The sequence below is a fragment of the Octodon degus genome, unplaced genomic scaffold (genome assembly GCF_000260255.1).
Source record: "Octodon degus isolate 3935 unplaced genomic scaffold, OctDeg1.0 scaffold00050, whole genome shotgun sequence".
Classification (NCBI taxonomy): domain Eukaryota; kingdom Metazoa; phylum Chordata; class Mammalia; order Rodentia; family Octodontidae; genus Octodon; species Octodon degus.
The window spans coordinates 13,200,162-13,218,525 of record NW_004524626.1 but is presented as its reverse complement, the minus strand read 5'-3'; the positions used below and the strand labels follow the sequence as shown (position 1 = coordinate 13,218,525).

General features: G+C 38.4%; 2 protein-coding genes across 2 annotated transcripts in view; both read left to right on the top strand.

The window, feature by feature from the left end:
* The window catches only part of LOC101563650 (zinc finger protein 699), a 959,136-nt gene that overhangs the window by 585,877 nt on the left and 354,895 nt on the right, over nucleotides 1-18,364 (top strand). The gene's annotated exons all lie outside the window — the stretch shown is intronic.
* LOC101583505 (olfactory receptor 18-like) lies at nucleotides 6,448-9,824 on the top strand. Its single transcript, XM_004632871.1, has 2 exons — nucleotides 6,448-6,472; nucleotides 8,866-9,824. Exons 1-2 carry the CDS (start codon nucleotides 6,448-6,450, stop codon nucleotides 9,822-9,824), a joined length of 984 nt encoding a protein of 327 aa, XP_004632928.1.

Sequence of the window (18,364 nt, the reverse complement as noted above, 5' to 3'; positions counted from 1 at the left end):
TGTGTGTGTGTGGCCAGCTCAGCCCACCAGGGGGCGGGGCTGGCTGGCATGTGGTGCTGGGGGATTGAACCGCAGTCCCTGATGCTTTGCTAAGCTTGTTCTAAGTAGGTGCTTCAGACAACTGAGCCATCTCTCAAGCCCCTTCCTGTTGTATTTGAAGACTAAGTAAGGTTAAGCAAAGTTGTTGAGTTGATAAGGGGTAGATTGTGATAGTTAACTGTGGTATCAGCTTGAATGGGAAACACACTTTTCCTACACATTCTTGTTGGGAAGTGTTTCAAAGTAAGATAGATCTGTACTCACTGCATGCATGTACTTGTATAGCACTGTAAATCATATAAATATATGTACTCCTAAATGTGTTAATAAAGATAATTTCTGTGAGTTTGGTATGGCAGTATGTATCTGGGCTTTCAGCTACTTGAGAGGCCTAGTCAGGAGAATCATGATCTTGAGGACAGCCTGGACAACTCAGAGAGATACTATATCAGATTAAAAAATAAAAAGGGGCTGTTGAAGAGCTCATTGGTTGAGCACATGCCTTTCATATGCTCCTCTAAATGTGCCCCTTTAATAATATGCACAGTATTATGAACCACTGGTTACTGGCAAAATCAGATGCGTAATAGTTGAAAATCAGAAGAAAGGAATAGAGCTGAGCTGCTTCCTGAGGAGTAAAAAGTTGCAGACCCTACAAAGGACACTGACTTTTCCCCTACTCCTGTTCAATTAATATTAACAAGCCCTCAGAGACCAAGACATTATGAACCAATTTAGCTAATCATGAGCTGTGCACACTGAGCACTCAAAACCACACACCTGTAAATAATCAGCCTATGTCCTCCAGCCTTTCAGTCCAGCGGTCCCTGTCCAGTTGGTTGTGTGCATCTCCCCTCATCATTGTCCATCTCAGTGGGTCCATATCTGCCTGTCTTCCTTCCAGCTCTGAAGACAGAACTCTATTCTACTGCTCATCAGGAAGGGTGCTGCAAGTGATGGATCATCACTCCTTCATCATGGCCCAACACAGAGGTGGCACAAGCAGGTGAGTGCAGTGAGAGAAACCAGGTGCAGAAGAGACATGGACAACACTGCTTCCTCCTCATCCAGTCAAGCAGCTCAAGTAGCTAGGTGAGAGGACTCTCAAGAGCAAAGGTTTAACTCAGAGGCAGGGGAATGTTTGTAATGAATTATCTTTAAAATTCAAAAATTTATTGACATAATAATTTGGCAGATGTATGTGTCAATTAGGATAATGTATATGTCAATTAGATTAGGAAAATTAGTGTTCTCAGTTCTTCAAATGTTTACCGTTCCTGTGTTTGAAACATTCAAACTCTTCTATCTTTAATAATATGCTCAGCTAATCATTGCAAGCTATAGTTACCCTACTGTTCTACGGAACACTGCAACACATTAACCCCACCTAACTGGATTTTGGTGCTAGATGTCTAAGCCCTGCCTTCCTTCCTCCTGTCACTTTTCATCCTCCAGGGACCACGATTCTACTTCCCAGTCTTGATTCTGTTGAGGGTGTGAGAAGGCTCATTCGGAGTTCTGCTTTCTTCCCTTCCTGGTTCTAGCCCTGTTGGGCATATCTCTTAACAGACTAGGAGATTAGTCCCTGTCAACTCTCCCCTAACTGCTTCACAATGATCCTGAGGTAGTGATGAGGATGAAGAGGATTAGGTGGGTGACATATGACTAAGACATTAACATCATAAACTTCTATCATAGCTTCCCAGATGTGGTCTCTTTGCACTTTATTTAATTTCACCTACATAATCACACACACTGTTGTTCTTTCATGTAAGAAAACCATAGGCGTTTTCTCATACAACTTGCTCCATATCCTAGAATGGAACTGGGGTGATTTGGTTTGAATAGAATATTTTTAATTGAATTATATTTTCATAAATCTGACTCCCTTTTCCCCACATACAGTACTGAATACTACAGACAGAAAAATAAATCAAAATGAATGAAACAAAAAGTGACCCACTGATAGGATATGAATACAGACAAGATTCCTCAAACCTCTTTATGCTTCCATTTTTCTGCACAACAGGATATCATTTTAAATTTATAACTAATTTACTACCTGAGTCATTAGTAATCTCTAGTTCCTGATAAGACCTGGTGGGGGAGAGTGGGTCATTTTGCTCCTTCCAGCCATGGGAAGGGTGACTAGGATCACAGACAGAGACTAGAATGAGCTACCACAAACCAGGTCAGATTCCTTCTTCACACCTGCTCCTGAGGTTCTCTTTACTTCCCCAGTTCCTCTCCCATTTTTGAAATGCAGCCCTTCTGCATCTCCGAGGAATGCATCACACCAACGCCTCAGGCTCTGCTCACGCTTCGAAGAGTGAAGGTTGTTAAAAGATGCAACACCCATGGGGAGCTGTAGATCACTGTTTTTAACATCCTGAAATGTATCACAGAATAATAAGTTTAGTTTATGAGACTAAAGGATGTAAATTTGAAATCCTCACTGTACTTATATCATAGTGAAATGGAGAAAGTTCTTGTGTTTGAGCCCAAATACTGGAAACAGAGTTGGTTCTACTCAATAGCTCTCCAACGAATCAGGATTAGATAGATAATCAAAGCTACCTATATGATCAAGTGTGTAGAATATACATGTAAGGGCAAAAATCATGATGATGATGATGATGATGATGATGATGATGATGGTGATGATGATGATATTCAACTAACATATTTTGTGACATAAAGACTTGGGTTTTGGGCCAGGGAGATGGTTCAGTGGAATAAGTGCTTCCCTGGCAAGTGCAAGGGCCTGAGTTCAATCCCCGGTTCCACCAAAAAAAAAAAAAAAAAAAAGACTTGGGTGTTTTGGGACACATAGTGCATAATGTTTACATCCATTGTAGGGAACTGGTGAATTTACTTAAGTCATCTTAATTCCTTTTTTCATTTTGTTTTCCTTCTCTTCCTCCTCTCTCAATCCCTTTTTAATATACTTCTGAAAAAATTATTTTATTTTAAAAAGAAAAAAATAAAAACATTGACACAGAATTTCAAAACAAAATAGTGGGAGATAAAATAATTTTATTTTTTCTGGCCATGCCCCCAGGGTGTGCTGAGATGACCACTATGACTAGGTTTGGTGACTTGAGCCTGTAATCCCAGCACTTGGGAGGCTGAAAACAGGAGGATCACTATAAGTCCGATCTATGTAGTGAGATCCTGTATACCCTGTACTAAATATATTAAATAATAATAATAATTATTATTATTATTATTATTTTATTTTTGTCCTTATATCCACTTTTAATTTAAATTGATATAGGAATTGGAGGAAAATGACTGAGTTAGGTTCCTTTCTCAAAGGTTCTTTGACATAGAGTTGCCTACAAAAATAACAAATCCTCTGATAAATATTGGACAGACCCTTCTTTTTTCCACAGAAAAAGTGTCCTCTGTGTAGCTTGCACATTTGGGGGTCTTTCTCTACCAGAGCTTACTGGTTTCATAGATGTTCCATAGGACAAAGACAGATCCATGTCTGTTCCATAAGTCATCTATGGAATTTGTAATTTTTCCGCACCATAGAATCTACAACGTTTAAGTTTTCAAAAACCATTTGAGAGATCTTCATAAACAAGAGAAAGCAGCAGAAAGAAACTGTGTGTGTGTGTGTGCGCGTGTGTGCGTGCGTGAGTGCGTGTGTGTGTGTGTGTGTGTGTGTGTGTGTGTGTGTGTGTGTGTTGGGGACTGAACCCAGGGTCTTCCTAGTAAGCTATATTCCTAATCATTTTTAAATTTAGTTCTAATTTTTATGCAGTGTTGTGGATTGAACCTAGAGTCTTAACACTGAATTATCTCCCCAGTGCTTTTTAAATATCTAAACCAAATACATCATGGGGCTCTAAAAGTTGTTAATTTGTCTAGGCTGGGATTGAACTTTCAATCTTCCTCAGCCTCCCAGAGTGCTGGAGTTATAGAGATGTAATATCATAACTGCCAGAATGGGTAAATATTGTTCCCTGGACAGAAACATTTCAACATTTCAGCTTATTCTGTGTCCCAGTGCCCAGGGACAAAAAAAAAAAAAACCTGTTCTCTCGACCACATAATCAAATTCAAGGGCGATAAAGTTGTTATGGGATTGTGCCTCATTACTAATGATTCAAGGTCTCATTACAAAAGAATGGATAAATATTTATTTTCATCTTTCTTATATGTCCCACATGTCTGCAGATAAGTATGATTCACCCCATTTCCAGGTAACAAGAGACAGCCCAGAGTGGCTCAGTGTCTTACACACACTGCACAGAGAATGTCTGAACAACGTGTGAGCCAGACTTTGGTCTGCTGCCTGTAGTCTCAGGGCTGTGTCCCCTCAGAAAGAGCTGGATGAGTTTTTCTTGTCAAATTGGCTTCAATACAGCTAAACAAACCAAAGCAGACTGTTTTTTCTTTTCTTTCTCTTGGGATTCAGTAAGCTCATCGGTGAAGCACAAGAATTAATCAGTGGACTATAGGGGTTTTCATGACTTAACAGTGGTAGAGGTTTTTATTAATGAGAATGCCTTTTACAGCCAAGTTTTGAAATCTGACACATGGAACTCTTAGTCCTTGTATGAGAATTTTCACATGGAGTTAGCGTGGATTGGCTATTACACAAACTTCAGGAATGTTTATCACTTGATAGTTGCATGAGACAATGTAGTTGATAATGGCAGACAATTCTCTTTGACAAAGTAAATCAGTAGTGTACACAATACAGGCAATACATGGTAACACTGAACATTCACTGGGTGATGCAAATTCAACAGCTACCTACCACATACAGGCTATATCAAAAGTCTCACTTGTGTGATAAGGGAGAACACAGAATTTGAACTGATTATTGTCATAAGAAATTGCAGTGCAGGGGCTGGACAGATAACTCGGTGGCAGGGGCTGGAGAGATCGCACCTGCCTGGAAAGCACAAGAACCCGAGTTCAATCCCGGGTACTGCACGGCTGGCCCAGAAACCCCAAGTGTACCATGTCGGCCACTGAAACCAGGCATGATGCTGCATGCCTGTAATCCAAGCACTGGGAAGGCTAAGACAGGAGGACCACTATGAGTCTGAGCTGCGTAGAGACCCTGTACCAAATAAAAAAATGTAACGCAATAAACATCTTAAGTAAAACAGAGTCCCACCCTCAGGAATTGTATTCAGTATTAAGCATCTGTTAAGGGGTTATGTCTCACTATATACACCATGGAAAGACTTTAATCCAATGTTGTAATAAAAAAGAATGTTTTAGATGCAGCATACAGTTGCATACCAGTTACACAATTTTTCAAGAAAATTTACAAATACATTTATTAATATTTATGGTATGGGATTATTGATGGAAAATATACTTGCTAAGTTCAAGACAGTTATTGCATCTGTGGGGCAGATATATAGAGGAGTGGAATTATGCATGGGTGTAAGAAAACTAAAATCTATTGGTTAATATTTCAAATCTCCATAAAATAATAGGTCTAAAGCAAATAGTAAGTAACGAAAGTCTTATTTATTTATTTATTTTATAAGCCCAGGGTGCCTGCCCATTAGCTCAGTTGTTTAAGCCCCTGCTCATGCAAATACAGTCAGGTGCAAGATACTGCCTGTTTGAGCCCCACCTTCTCCTGCATTACCAGACCCTCCCTGAAGGCAGCCTGAACCAGCTGGAGAGGGAGGAGGGGGCATCATTATTTTATAAATCCAAATGTAAAGAAAGAGCAAAATAAAGGACAGATGACCGACTGGAAGTAGGGAGACAGAGCTTTCTCAAATGAGAAGGGGAAGCATAGATGGGGGAGGGGAGGACTTAACAAGGAATTAAGATGTGTTATGCGCACAAACCAGCTCCCCACTAGGAATGAGAATATTGGATACTGTAAGCTTGTACTACTAATGTAGTACTTTCTAAAGCATGGCAATAGTCGAAGGTATTGATCTTCAACCCTGAACCACTATGAACCACACAAGTATGGAACATTAATTTTACCGGTGCTAAGCCACCCAGGGGATTGGTGTATTTTGACACTCAGAGGTAAGCACAATAATCAACTGGGATTGATGACTTCTGTTCTAAGCACTTTATATATTTTACTGATCTCAATTTTTTTAATTCAATGATTGTTAACATTACATATTGTTGTCTTCAAATTAGTTGTTCTGATTACCAGATATAAGCATGCAAAATAGGTCCAAAAAATTCAACATTAACTGTTCCTTTCAAAAGCCTACTAAAAATCAGCAGTGCAATTATGGAAGCTGTCCTGTGGGTATTTTTCCAAAACTGAAGACATGATACCGCAGTGATGTATGTGCACCCATGTTTATAGGGCTGCAATTTGTCACAGATAAATTCTGGAAACAACCCAAATGCCCATCAACTGGGCAACAGATAAAAAAGATATGGTAGTTTTACACAATGGAGTATTACCCAGTGATACAAGATAAACTCAAGGCTTTTACAGGTGAATGGATGCAACTAGAGAACACACTCATAAGTAAAATAAATCAGATCAACATATACACATCGAATTGTCTCCCTAGCATAAAAGCCTGAAAGAGTAAATAAAATCTAAAAGGTACAATAGATACTGTGAAAAGGAAAGAAACTATTCAAAGGGAAGGAACAACTGGGATGAGGGAAAGGAGAAAAAAATAAAGAAGGGAATTAGGAGCTGGGGAAATAGCTCAGAAGAATAAGCGCTTTCCTAGCAAGTGCAAGGGCTTGAGTTCAATCCCCAGTTCCACAAAAAAAAATTAAAAAAAAGAAAGAAGAGAAATATATATCTATATTCACATGAGTAATACTGTCGAGGGCATAGATCTCAAATGTCACAGCTTTACCAATGAATTGCTTTAATCAAAAAAATAGACAAAATGCTGGGTCCTGGTTGACTTATTATAGTCCAATTATTTAAATACAGGATAATCAGAAATTGAATATTTTCGTTAATTTCTATACAACCAGAAATATTAAAATGATAATTTTACTACATTTCTTGAGTAATTTTTTGTGCATGTTAACCCATTCAGTCCACAACCCAACATTACAATCTGGGCAGTAGCATCTAGTTTTTTTCTGAATTATTTTTACATTATTGTCTTTCTTTGAAAAATACCTTTTTCCCTGTTGTGCCAACCTGTCCTGTTTTCCTTGTTGTGGTGTAATTTCATTAAGATGTCTCCCCACTAAATGTAATGGTGAAGATGTTGATGATAGATGCCATGTTTGGTGTTTTGCTATCTCATATTTTTCAATAATTGGATCTATTAGACCTAACCTAATTGTAAATGATTTTGAAGCCTCTTGTTTTGCATAAATAACAAATGAGTTCCATACTGTTTTGGTCTAGAAGGTGCATAAGCATTTTATCACATTTTCCTTGCTTTTTGGCTTCAAAACAGCTTGATAGGCATTGTCAACTCTGTCAGTACCTCCCATAAAATTATGATCATCATTGAGCAACTACTGGAAGTTTTTAAGTTTTATTTCTTCTTTGAAGTTCTATCATTTCTGCATTATATAGCTGATAAGTATTTTTTGTCTTTTCATTTCATAACCCAGATGTTTCATCTCCAACATGTCAACATTTCTTCCTTTCTCAGTATTTTTTTTTATTCTTTTGCAGATCTTTTGGCATTTCCTTGCTATCCAGTCCCCGTGTCTCAAATGTGTCCATTTTGTATTTTAAAAGACTGAAATGGGGGGGGCGGGGAGATGGCTCAGTCAAATTAGTCGAATTAGTGCTTGTTTGGCAAGCTCAAGGGCCTGAGTTCAATCCCTGGTTCCGAAAAAAAAAAAAAAGACTGAATAGAAAGAAATTATTCAAAAAGGAATAGGAACTGGGGTAAGAGAAAAAGGAAATAAAAGAGGGGAAGAGGTAAAAAGTACAATACATTTATATGTGCTAATATTATTTGGAGAATTTTTAATATCTTTTTTTTTTTTTCGGAACCAGGGATTGAACTCAGGCCCTTGTGCTGGCCAGAGAAGTGCTTATTTCACTGAGCCATCTCCCTGGTTCCTATTTGGAGAATTTTTTATGCCCACGTGTTGTACTCTGAGTACTTTGAAGATAGCAATATGTAATGTATTAACTATTTTTATTTTCCTATTATTTCATTTTGGAATTTTGCTTTTATTTTTTCAGTAAAGTTAAAAAATGTAAAACTAAAAAAATAAAGGTACTGCTAAGTTCTGGGGAAGTATAAAAATACTACGTAACGTATTTATGATAAGTTTTTAACACAAAATTATAGGTTATTTTTCACAAATAAGGGCTGGCCAAATAGCTCAGTGGACAAAAGCTCCTTCTGAGGCAAATGCAGTAGCCAGGGGCTCAATCTCTGTGCCTGCCGTTCCTCCCCTGCCAGCCCTGCCCCCAAGGGTGCACTGAGATTGCAATTGAGACTGGGCTAGTGGCACTCACTTGTAATCCCAGCACTTAGGAAGCTGTAAACAGGAGAATCACTGTGAGTCCTATCTACATAGTGAGACCTGAACACCCTGTAGACCCTTCCCTAAATATAGAAAAAAAAACCATCAAATACAATAAACATTAGTAAAAGCAAGCAATCAGAACTTAATACTAAATTTCACTAGAAACAAACATGAAAGGAAAATACAATATTCTAAATAAGCAAGTATGCAAAAAAAAATACTGATGTAAAACAAATAAACAGACATAGGAGAGTATTTTGTACAAACAAACACCAACTCAAAATGACACCAGCTAGACCGACGCTCAGGATTGTCAGTAAGTATACAAATGCACTGCCCAGGTGACCCATGGGATAAACTGTTAAGTCGCTAACTTGTTTCTTTTTTTAAACAAACTTTTCTTTTCCAAAAGCTGTCCAAGCAACATAGAGACACAAAATCTAACAGAAGTCTTAGAATTCCATCTCATGGGCCTCTCAGAGGACCCAGACCTGCAGCCCATCCTCTTTGGGCTCTTCCTCTCCATGTACCTGGTCACGGTGCTCAGGAACCTGCTCATCATCCTGGCCGTCAGCTCTGCCTCCCACCTCCACACCCCCATGTACTTCTTCCTCTCCAGCCTGTCCTTGGCTGACATCTGCTTCACTTCCACCACAGTCCCCAAGATGATTGTGCACATCCAAACTCACAACAGAGTCATCTCCTATGCGGGCTGCCTCACCCAGATGTCTTTTTTCATGCTGTTTGGATGTTTGGATAGTCTGCTGCTGAGTGTGATGGCCTATGACCGCTTTGTGGCCATCTGTCACCCCTTGCACTACCAGGTCATTATGAACCCCCGCCTCTGTGGCTTGTTGGTTTTGGTGTCCATTCTCATCAGCCTTTTTGTCTCCCAACTGCATAATTCAACCGTGTTACAACTTACCTACTTCAAGAATGTGGAAATTTCTCATTTCTTTTGTGACCCTTCCCAACTCCTCAACCTCGCCTGTTCCAATGCCGTCACTAATAATATAGTCATGTACTTAGTGGGTGCCATCTCTGGTTTTCTTCCCATCTCAGGGATCCTTTTCTCCTACTATAGAATTGTTTCCTCCATTCTAAGTATCCCATCCTCAGGTGGGAGATATAAAACCTTTTCCACCTGCGGGTCTCACCTGTCAGTTGTTTGCTTATTTTATGGGACAGGGCTTGGAGTGTACCTGAGTTCAGCTGTCTCACTTTCTCCAAGGAAGGGTGCAGTGGCCTCGATAGTATATACTGTAGTCACCCCCATGCTTAACCCATTCATCTACAGCCTACGAAACAGGGACATCAAGAAGGCCATGTGGAGACTCCTCGCAAAGACAGCCTGATCTCAGGCCTAGGAGACAGCTCAGCAGCATAAGCACCTGCTTGGCAAGTGCAGAGCCCTGAGTTTGATACCCAGTACAAAAAAAAAATTGCAGTGTGATCTTATTGGAAGTTCAAATTGGAAAGACTGGAAAATCTCACTTCATTCATCACATCATTTTGTAGCCCTTATAGATTTTTATACCTAAATATTGTTTTCTGATCTGTCTTTAATGAAAATGTGGGAGCATTCTGTATTCCCTGCACTTGTACATTCTTGAGTCCTATTATATGTATGGGGGCTTCAGCAGCTTACTCTTAATGAACAAAGCACCAAAGATAAACTCTTATTCAATCCCTGGCTTGCAGTGCTGGTCCCGTCGCAGAGAACGCTGAGAGGGCAATTGAGACTGGGCGTGGTGGCATGCGTGCCTGTAATCCCAGCACTTGGGAGGCTAAAAACAGGAGAATCACTGAGAGTCCGATCTATGTAGTGACACCCTGTAGAGTCTGTAGACCCTATCCTGATACATTTACATTTTAAAAGCGCATAACATTTAAAAGATAAACTCTTTAAAAGTACATTTAAAGTATCTTCCTGAGAATTGGAAGTATAATATTACAGTGATCCACCCCTACCCAAGTTTACAGCAGCACAATTTAGAGTAGCTAAATCTTAGAAATGACAGACTTGTATTTCATTCAACAGATAAATGAATAAATAAAATAAATAAATAAATAAAATTCATACACAGTGGAGTACTTTTCTGCCATTAAGATAAACTTGAATCACTTGTAGGAAAATGGATATACCTTGAGACTATAATGTTAAGTGAAATAAATGAAACATACAAGTTTAAATATGATGTGGTTTCTCATACATGCAAAATCCAAAGTGCAAAAGCAGAGTAAAATAAAAGATAGATAATAAAGATTAGGGAAACCTCAGTAGTGTAGATGAGCACATATATAACTACTGTGTGGCTGTGGCTTGTTGTGGTGCAGTTACATATAAAATGGAAGAGTAACTACTTTTGTGGTTTGTATCTAGTTGCCCCCCACCCCCCAAAGCCTCATGCAGTCTTGGGGCAGCTTCTGGAGTTCATAATTGATAATTGTGGTGTGGGTGCTGAACTCACTGGCAGCAGGTGGTTTGGGATTACAGTGTAGGAAGGGAAAAGAAACTTACTGGCACCTCTGCTGTGGCTTCTCCCTTCACCTTTTGTTCTTGGCCACTGCCATGAAAATTCACTCTTTGCCATGTGCCACTCTGTCTGGGAGCCAGCTGACTATGAGCTGAATCTTCCACTCCGAGCCAAATAAACCTTTTCTCCTAAAAAGAAAAAAAAAAAGAATAGGGAAAGAGATCTTTCTAAACATGGAAGGCAATCAAGAGATAAAGGGAAAGTAGAGGGAGGGAAGTACAGGAGTTAAAAAAGGAACTAAGATGTGTTATGCACATGTAGCAATTCCATACAAGTAATTTAAACACTAAGTACAGCAAACATGGACAAAAAGGAGAAGGCGATAGTGCTGGGGAGACAGCTCAGCAGTGTAAGAGCCTGCTTAGCAAGTGCAAGAGTGTAAGTTCCATCCCCAGTACCACACACATGCCAGCCCTGAGCGCTGGGCACACCATGCTGGCCACCAGGAACGGCAATGGTGGCGTGCACCTGTAATCACAGTGCTGGGAAGACTGAGACAAGAGGATCACTACGAGTCTGGGCTGTCTAGTGAGACCTGTACTAAATAAATAAATAAATAAATAAATAAATAATATTTTTAAAAAGAAAGTAATCAAGAGATGGATGGAGGAGGATTGGGAAGGGAAAAGGTATGAAAACGGGAATTAAATTGTAGTATGTACATGTACTAACTCTACACAAAGAAATTGTACTAAAATCATGCACTAGTGAGGAAAATAATCTGAAGAAAACTAAATAAATTTACATGTTTTTTGAAGGCTACTTTCTCAGCTTTTTAAATCCCTTCTTTTGAGACAGAGTCTCATTAACCTGCCCAGGTTGTCCTTGAGATTGTGATTCTGAACGTGAGCATTTTTCAGGAACCTTGATTTAATTGAGAAATTTGTTGATACGCTTTTGCACACCTTCCTTGTCTATGATTCGCTGCTTAACTTTTGTTGCTTTTAGGGTCCTTTCTGTGACTTCTGATGGGCTTAATGTACAGTTCTGACCCTTGTTTGAGAATGCGCTGAAAGTGGCCAGTATCCAAATTTGACCCATATAGAACAAGATTTCCAACTGTATGGGAAGAGTCCTCCCAGCTTTTGGCCCCATGACCTAGTGTTCACCCGGGAGACCACAACATGCAAAGAAAAGACTTCTGCAGACCAGTTAAAACCAAAATGGAATGGCCCCTTTTAATGATTCTTGCCACACCCAGTACTGTAAAGATGGCAGAGACAAATAGTTGGATTCTCCTTTCTACAATAAAGCTATCCTCACTTGAGCTGTCTGAAGAAAATTACCACCAAAAAGAAGAAAGCTACTCCTGTAAACCAATGTAATACCTGAGGTTCCTCTTCAAAAAAACAAGATTCTGGCAATGCTTCAGGTACAGGACACTATACAGGCCCTGCTTCATGTATCAGGTGGTTGAGTGACAGATTCAAGACACAAGAGGATAGACTGTTCCCATTCTCAAAGAGGGACTAGGAAACTCTGGGTGATCCTGGATAGATGGGTCTTGCAGTTCATGCTCACCTTGAGCTCACTTGGTAGCCCAGCCTGGTTTTGAACTCGCAGTGATCCTCCTGCCTCAACCTCTTTAGTGCTGGGATTACAAATGTGCACCACAACGCCTGGATCAATTCCTCACTTATATCAGGTTTGGAACCAAGTGAGTATTTAATCAAGTGACTTAAATACAGCACCAGGCCAGGGGCACAACAGGTTCACCCTTAAGGGCAGCAGCGGGAAGGATTGAGCACAGCAGCCAGACCCAAGCCAGATGCAGCTGGATAAGTCCAAACTTTGTAGAGCTGCACCTGAACTTCAGTACGTGTGAAGGATATAACTACAGCAAAGATCTACAACAAAGATCAGAAGACAGTGCTACACAAAATGACGAGAAGGAACAAAACGCAACCTCAGAACCCAAGCCCACCTGTAACAAGTACAGAGGACACTAACACAGAAAAAATTGGAAATCACACAGCTGAAAGCAATGAATCAGCAGCTTCTGAAATAAACAGCTGCAGAAAGATATAGAAGACGTCAAATTGGAAATGAGAAAAGAAATCCTTGAATTAATAACATCTGAACTAAAGAATCAAATGCAGAAACATATGAAAGAAACCCAGCGCCCACGCAGGTCAAGTGCGGAGGGCACTAGCTTGGCTCAAATGCATGAATTAAGAGCGTCGATAGTAAATAAGCAACAGCACAAAGATATAGAGGAAATCAGAGTGCAATTCTTTTCTGAAATAAAAAAAGAACTCTCAGAACTCATAGCAGATGAAGTAAAGAAGCAACTACAGGAAACCCAATCTGAAAAAAACACTGCAGTAGAAGAATTTCTAACTGCTTCAAAAGAAGACATTGATAAAAAAATTAGAGGAGATTAGAAAAATGACGGATTCCCTGAATAAGCAATTCAGGAAAGAAATAGATCGCATGAAGCAGAGTCAAAGAGATATAGAGGAAATGAAACTGTCAATCGCAAGCTTGCAAAACCATTTAAATGAATGTGAAGACAGAGTTTCAGATCTTGAAGATGCTGGTGTAGCTAGTGAAAAGGTAAGAAAGGATCTCTGTGACTTCCGATGTTTTGACTATAGTATGTGTCGATGTGTAGTCTTTGAATTTCTCATAGCTGAGAAAATTTTTGAATATGTATGTGTACTTCTTTAAACTTGAGATTTTTTTTAAGTTTCATTATTCTGTTAGAATTTGCAAATTGTTGGAGCCAGCGAGATGGCTCAGTGGAATAAGCGCTTCCCTGACAAGCGCAAGGGCCTGAGTTCAATCTCCGGTTAAAGAGAGAGAGAGAGAGAGAGAGAGAGAGAGAGAGAGAGAGAGAGAGAGAGAGAGAGAATTTGCAAAATGTCTCATTTCTCTCTCTTCTCCTGTAACTTTCATAATGCAAAAATTTTTAGCTCCATGAAGTCCCACAATTTTGTTAAAATATCTTCATTTTTCTGTTTTTATTTTCTGTTGCTTAATTGATTAAATAATTTCAACTAACTTGTCCTTAAGTTCCCTGATTTTTCTTTCAGTTTGATAGAGTTTATTATGAGAAACCTATCAATTATTTCCATTTCCATTGTAATCTTAAGCTTCAAAGTGTATTTCTTTAAAATAACATATCTCTGTCAATATTCTTGTTTAATTTATGCAAATAATTTCCTGAATAAGATAAAAATAGTAATAATTTTCCTGATTTTGTTTCCTATCTGTGTTCTCTAGCTTGTTGACCATCTTTGAGATGGTTACTTCTATTTTTACTTTACAGCTGAGGGGATCAAAAGCAGAGATTTTGTGCTAGTTACATCTTGCTAAATACTAAGTTGCCCGATGCAGGTTTGAACTTCTGATATTTCTGCCTCAGGCTCCCAGAGTACTTGAATACATGTGTGCACCACGACCTCAGTACCAGGTGATTAATTTGCATTTTTTCATGTAAGTCATTGTTTTATATTTCTTTAAGAAAATTTGATAGTTTCTGAAGATTTAATTTATTCCTTGGACCATATTTCCCTGTTTCTTTCCATGACTTTTTTTTATTTAGGCATATAAAACAGCTCTATATTTCACTTTTTAAATTAAATTCTTGTCTACAATCATAGTATTTATGTCTTATGCCTAATACATAATGACTTCACTTTAATAATGCAGTTTGTGTAGTTCAAGTATCCTAAATGTCTCAACACACAGCCTCTGCCTTTTATATTTATCTCTACACTGCTGCCATTTGGTGTCTTCTTAGAATCTTCTCTGTCACTTATCTGCATGTAGCTAAACATTATAATTTCTTTCATATCTACTTTGATTAGGAATGTACTAAACTTTTCTCTAAATCAAGGAAAGACACTCTCCAAATTTTGTTCCTCTCACCACGGAACTATACATGAGATGCTTTATACAATATTTCAGGGCCAGTCAAATAGCTCAGCGGATTAAAGGCCCTGCAAGCAGGTGCAGGGACCTTCTATGCAGGTCCCGCCCCCAGGACGTGCTGAGATGGCAATTGAGACTGGGCGTGGCAGTGTGTGCCTGTAATTCCAGCTCTTGGGAGGCTGTAAGCAGGTGGATCACTATGAGTCCGATCTAGTAGTGAGACCCTGAGCATCCTGTAGACCCTTCCCTGAAATACAAAAAACAATATTTCAAAAGACTGTTATTTATGTGCAAACCACTTTATGATTTTTAAAAACAAAACACTTGAAAGAAACCAGTAGGCAGGAGCCATTAATGTTATCATTGTTGTTGTTATTGAGATTGTTATTACAAGCAATACTTGGGATGAAAGCCAGGGCTTTAATACTGAACTCTATCTCTAGCTTTTTCATTTTTACTTTGAGACATGTTCCTTATAAATTGCCCACCTGGGTAGAAAATTATGATCATCTTTCCTCAGTGTGCCACAGCCCTCTAGTCATGGGCATCATGGAATCATGTTCAACTGACAGCAGTACATTTTATTAGTCTTCAACACTGAGGTCACAAATAAATCTGAAGAAAAAAACATTGTGAAGCTATATGATTTCCTTCTTTGGAGAAAAAAAGTCTGAATCATAGAAGACATTTAGGCTTAAAAGGGTTATGGGTCACAAGATTTTGATGAAGAGGCAATTCCAGTGTAGCAGACACCTGGGTATCTCTGGTGTACTAAATTGCTAAGAGCAATTCCAGGAGAAGCTGGGAGATGTCTGTAGAAATATCTAGTGCTCCAGAAATTGTGTTCATATGTTGATTTGTCTCTGGGAAATATTTGTTTGCTGCATCCCACATGCCTCTACAAGTTCCCAGGGGAAGGACACTGAGACGATGGAAAACTAAAGATAAGAGACAAAACCTGAGATCTAGTAGAGCCCTCTCCAGATGGGAAGAAAGGAACTGCTCACCTACCATAGGGACAGAGAAGTTATTTATACATTTGACATGTTGTTGTCACATGATACCGGCTTACATAACGACCGACTGCTTGGTTTTTCTCAGAATTTGTTCTCTGGACTGAAGCGGCATGATCACATGGCTTCCGTCAGGTGCTCTTTGTTCTCAGACCTGCCTTGTGTCATCCCCACACAGGACACTTCTGCAGCTTCAGCCACTCCCTACATTGATTGACATGTTGGTGGGTTGCTGAGCTGGGGACAATGCTGGAAAGTAGAATGTTATGTACCTTAAGCTCTAAGTTTTGGTAGATGTGATGGGCAGCAGCATCTCACCTCACGTGGAGTAGCCTAGTTCCCATGCCTTGTATAACTGTCACCCATTCAGTGCAATAAATCTCCTGATTCACTTCCAAACATGAGAATGTTGAAAAAGTGATAGTTTAGCATTTCTCCCCCAGCCAGTATACTTCAGTTTGTTAGTTGCCCTGGTAATAGTTCTGGTTACAATTCCTATTACTTTTTTTTTTTAGAAATGGCTGGTCACTGTGATGCATAATTGGTCACTTTGATGCACATTGTAAGAAACAATCTCCAGTTTGACAAGTCATTATGCCTCTGTACTTCCTGCTTGCTTGTGCCATATAAGCCCTAGACCACCAGCAATCAAGGCCTGATATTTTAAGAATGATCCAATCAGTACCTGTCAATGTAAACAAATATGTCTCCAAATCCTGGGTGTCATGTCAGTGTTTCTCATTGTCATAGAAATGGGAGGTTATTTCTAGAAATAGGATGAAAAAGAATGGGCTTTCTAGTGTGGAAAACATTTAAGATATTTTTTATAAATATTAAACATAGAACTACAAAGGCAATGACACCAGTCTGTTGTAGAGACTTCTACACTTCTCTGTGTATTGAAGAACTACTCACAAGACCAAAAACTGGAGACAACCTAAGTGCCTATCTATGGATGAATGGATGAAAAACTAGGGGCATGGAGCTACAGAAAATAGAATTAGCTAATCATGAAAAGGACATCATTAAGTCATATGCAATAGCAAGGATGTATCTGGAAGTCATTATGTTAAGTGAATCAAATCAGATGCAGAAACAACAGCCGTGTGCCATCAGTCATCTATAGAAGAGCAATGTCAATCTGATAGGAGTTGAAAGCAGCATGGTAGTTTATAGAGATTGTAGCAGGAAGGGAGGTACGGAGGAAGATGGATTGAAGCATCCTATGGTACAGTTTAATAGGAGCAAGATGAGGATTGGGCTTGTCTCCCAGTCGTGATGCTTGTGAACAGTACTGCAACAAACTTAGCAGTGCAGATGTATTGCATTGCATTGTACAGCGGCTATAGATAATAAAAATGTACTGTGTGTGTGGGCATTTTAGAAAGCTAGAGCACAAATAATTGAACATTACTGTTTGCTTTCAAGAAACTTCAATTTTTTCTTGTCTTTTTTATTTTTTAAAAAATTTATTTTAACAAGAATGTGATAATTGACAAGATATAAGAAATGGTACACATTTAGAAAACCTAAATGAAGGTATTCAAGCAGTCTTTGAATTACACATTGCAGTCCTTGATGTAGTTGCTTAGATCACAGATATCGGCATATAGAATTAGTCAAGGGAAAACCTTCCATAATTATATCTGTTAATCTGAACAATAGGTTTAATGATAAAAATAGATCATATAACATCCATTGTTAGTTAGCTATTCTTATTTTGAAAATGTGTAACATATGTATTGTCGTATGTTACACTTTCTGTTTTTGTTTCTGCTATTTGTTTTTGCTTTTGTTTTGACTCTTCAAACTAAAATTGAGTTTTAAAATTAAATAAAAATCTAGAGGAAAACATTTAGAATGGTTGTACCACAAAGAAGTGATAAATATTTGAAAAAATAAGCATGTTTATCCCACTTTTGACATTATATAATGCATACTATTATCAAAATATGCGATATTCTAACAATATATAATTTTTAAGTATGAGTTAAATATAAAAAAGTAATTTAAATTTTTGTCTAACTATGGCCTTCTTTTTGTGATCCCTGGAGTATTTCAGTAAAATATATGAAAATAAATGTAACATATGTGTTATCAAATAAATACATAAACACCAATCATTTTATAATATATCAGCATAATTCTATTGGAGAAAAAAAGAACTGAAAATTCATTCACGTTAGAAAACAAATGCCCACAAGTTTCCAGTTTCTATAATGCTAACATCAAAAAGAAATGAAATTCAACCAAATTCTTAGAAACACTGAAAAATAAAAATAGTATGACATTTTAGATATAAAAGATCTACTTTTCTCTATGCTTTCTGATATTATTATCAGAGTATCTTATATTCTGATAATATATTCATATATTCATATATTTTGTTCAAATACTCCAGGAACGACAAAAAGGCCATAGTTTTAGACAAAAATTTAAATTATTTTCTTTATTTTTGGAAAAGAGACT

What these genes read in the sequence shown, in the direction of transcription:
- LOC101583505 (XM_004632871.1), top strand. Translation starts at nt 6,448, where the DNA reads ATGGAGTATTACCCAGTGATACAAG. An exon ending in GTATTACCCAGTGATACAAG is followed by an intron (nt 6,473 to 8,865) that starts ATAAACTCAAGG and finishes TTTTAAACAAAC; the next exon opens with TTTTCTTTTCCAAAAGCTGT.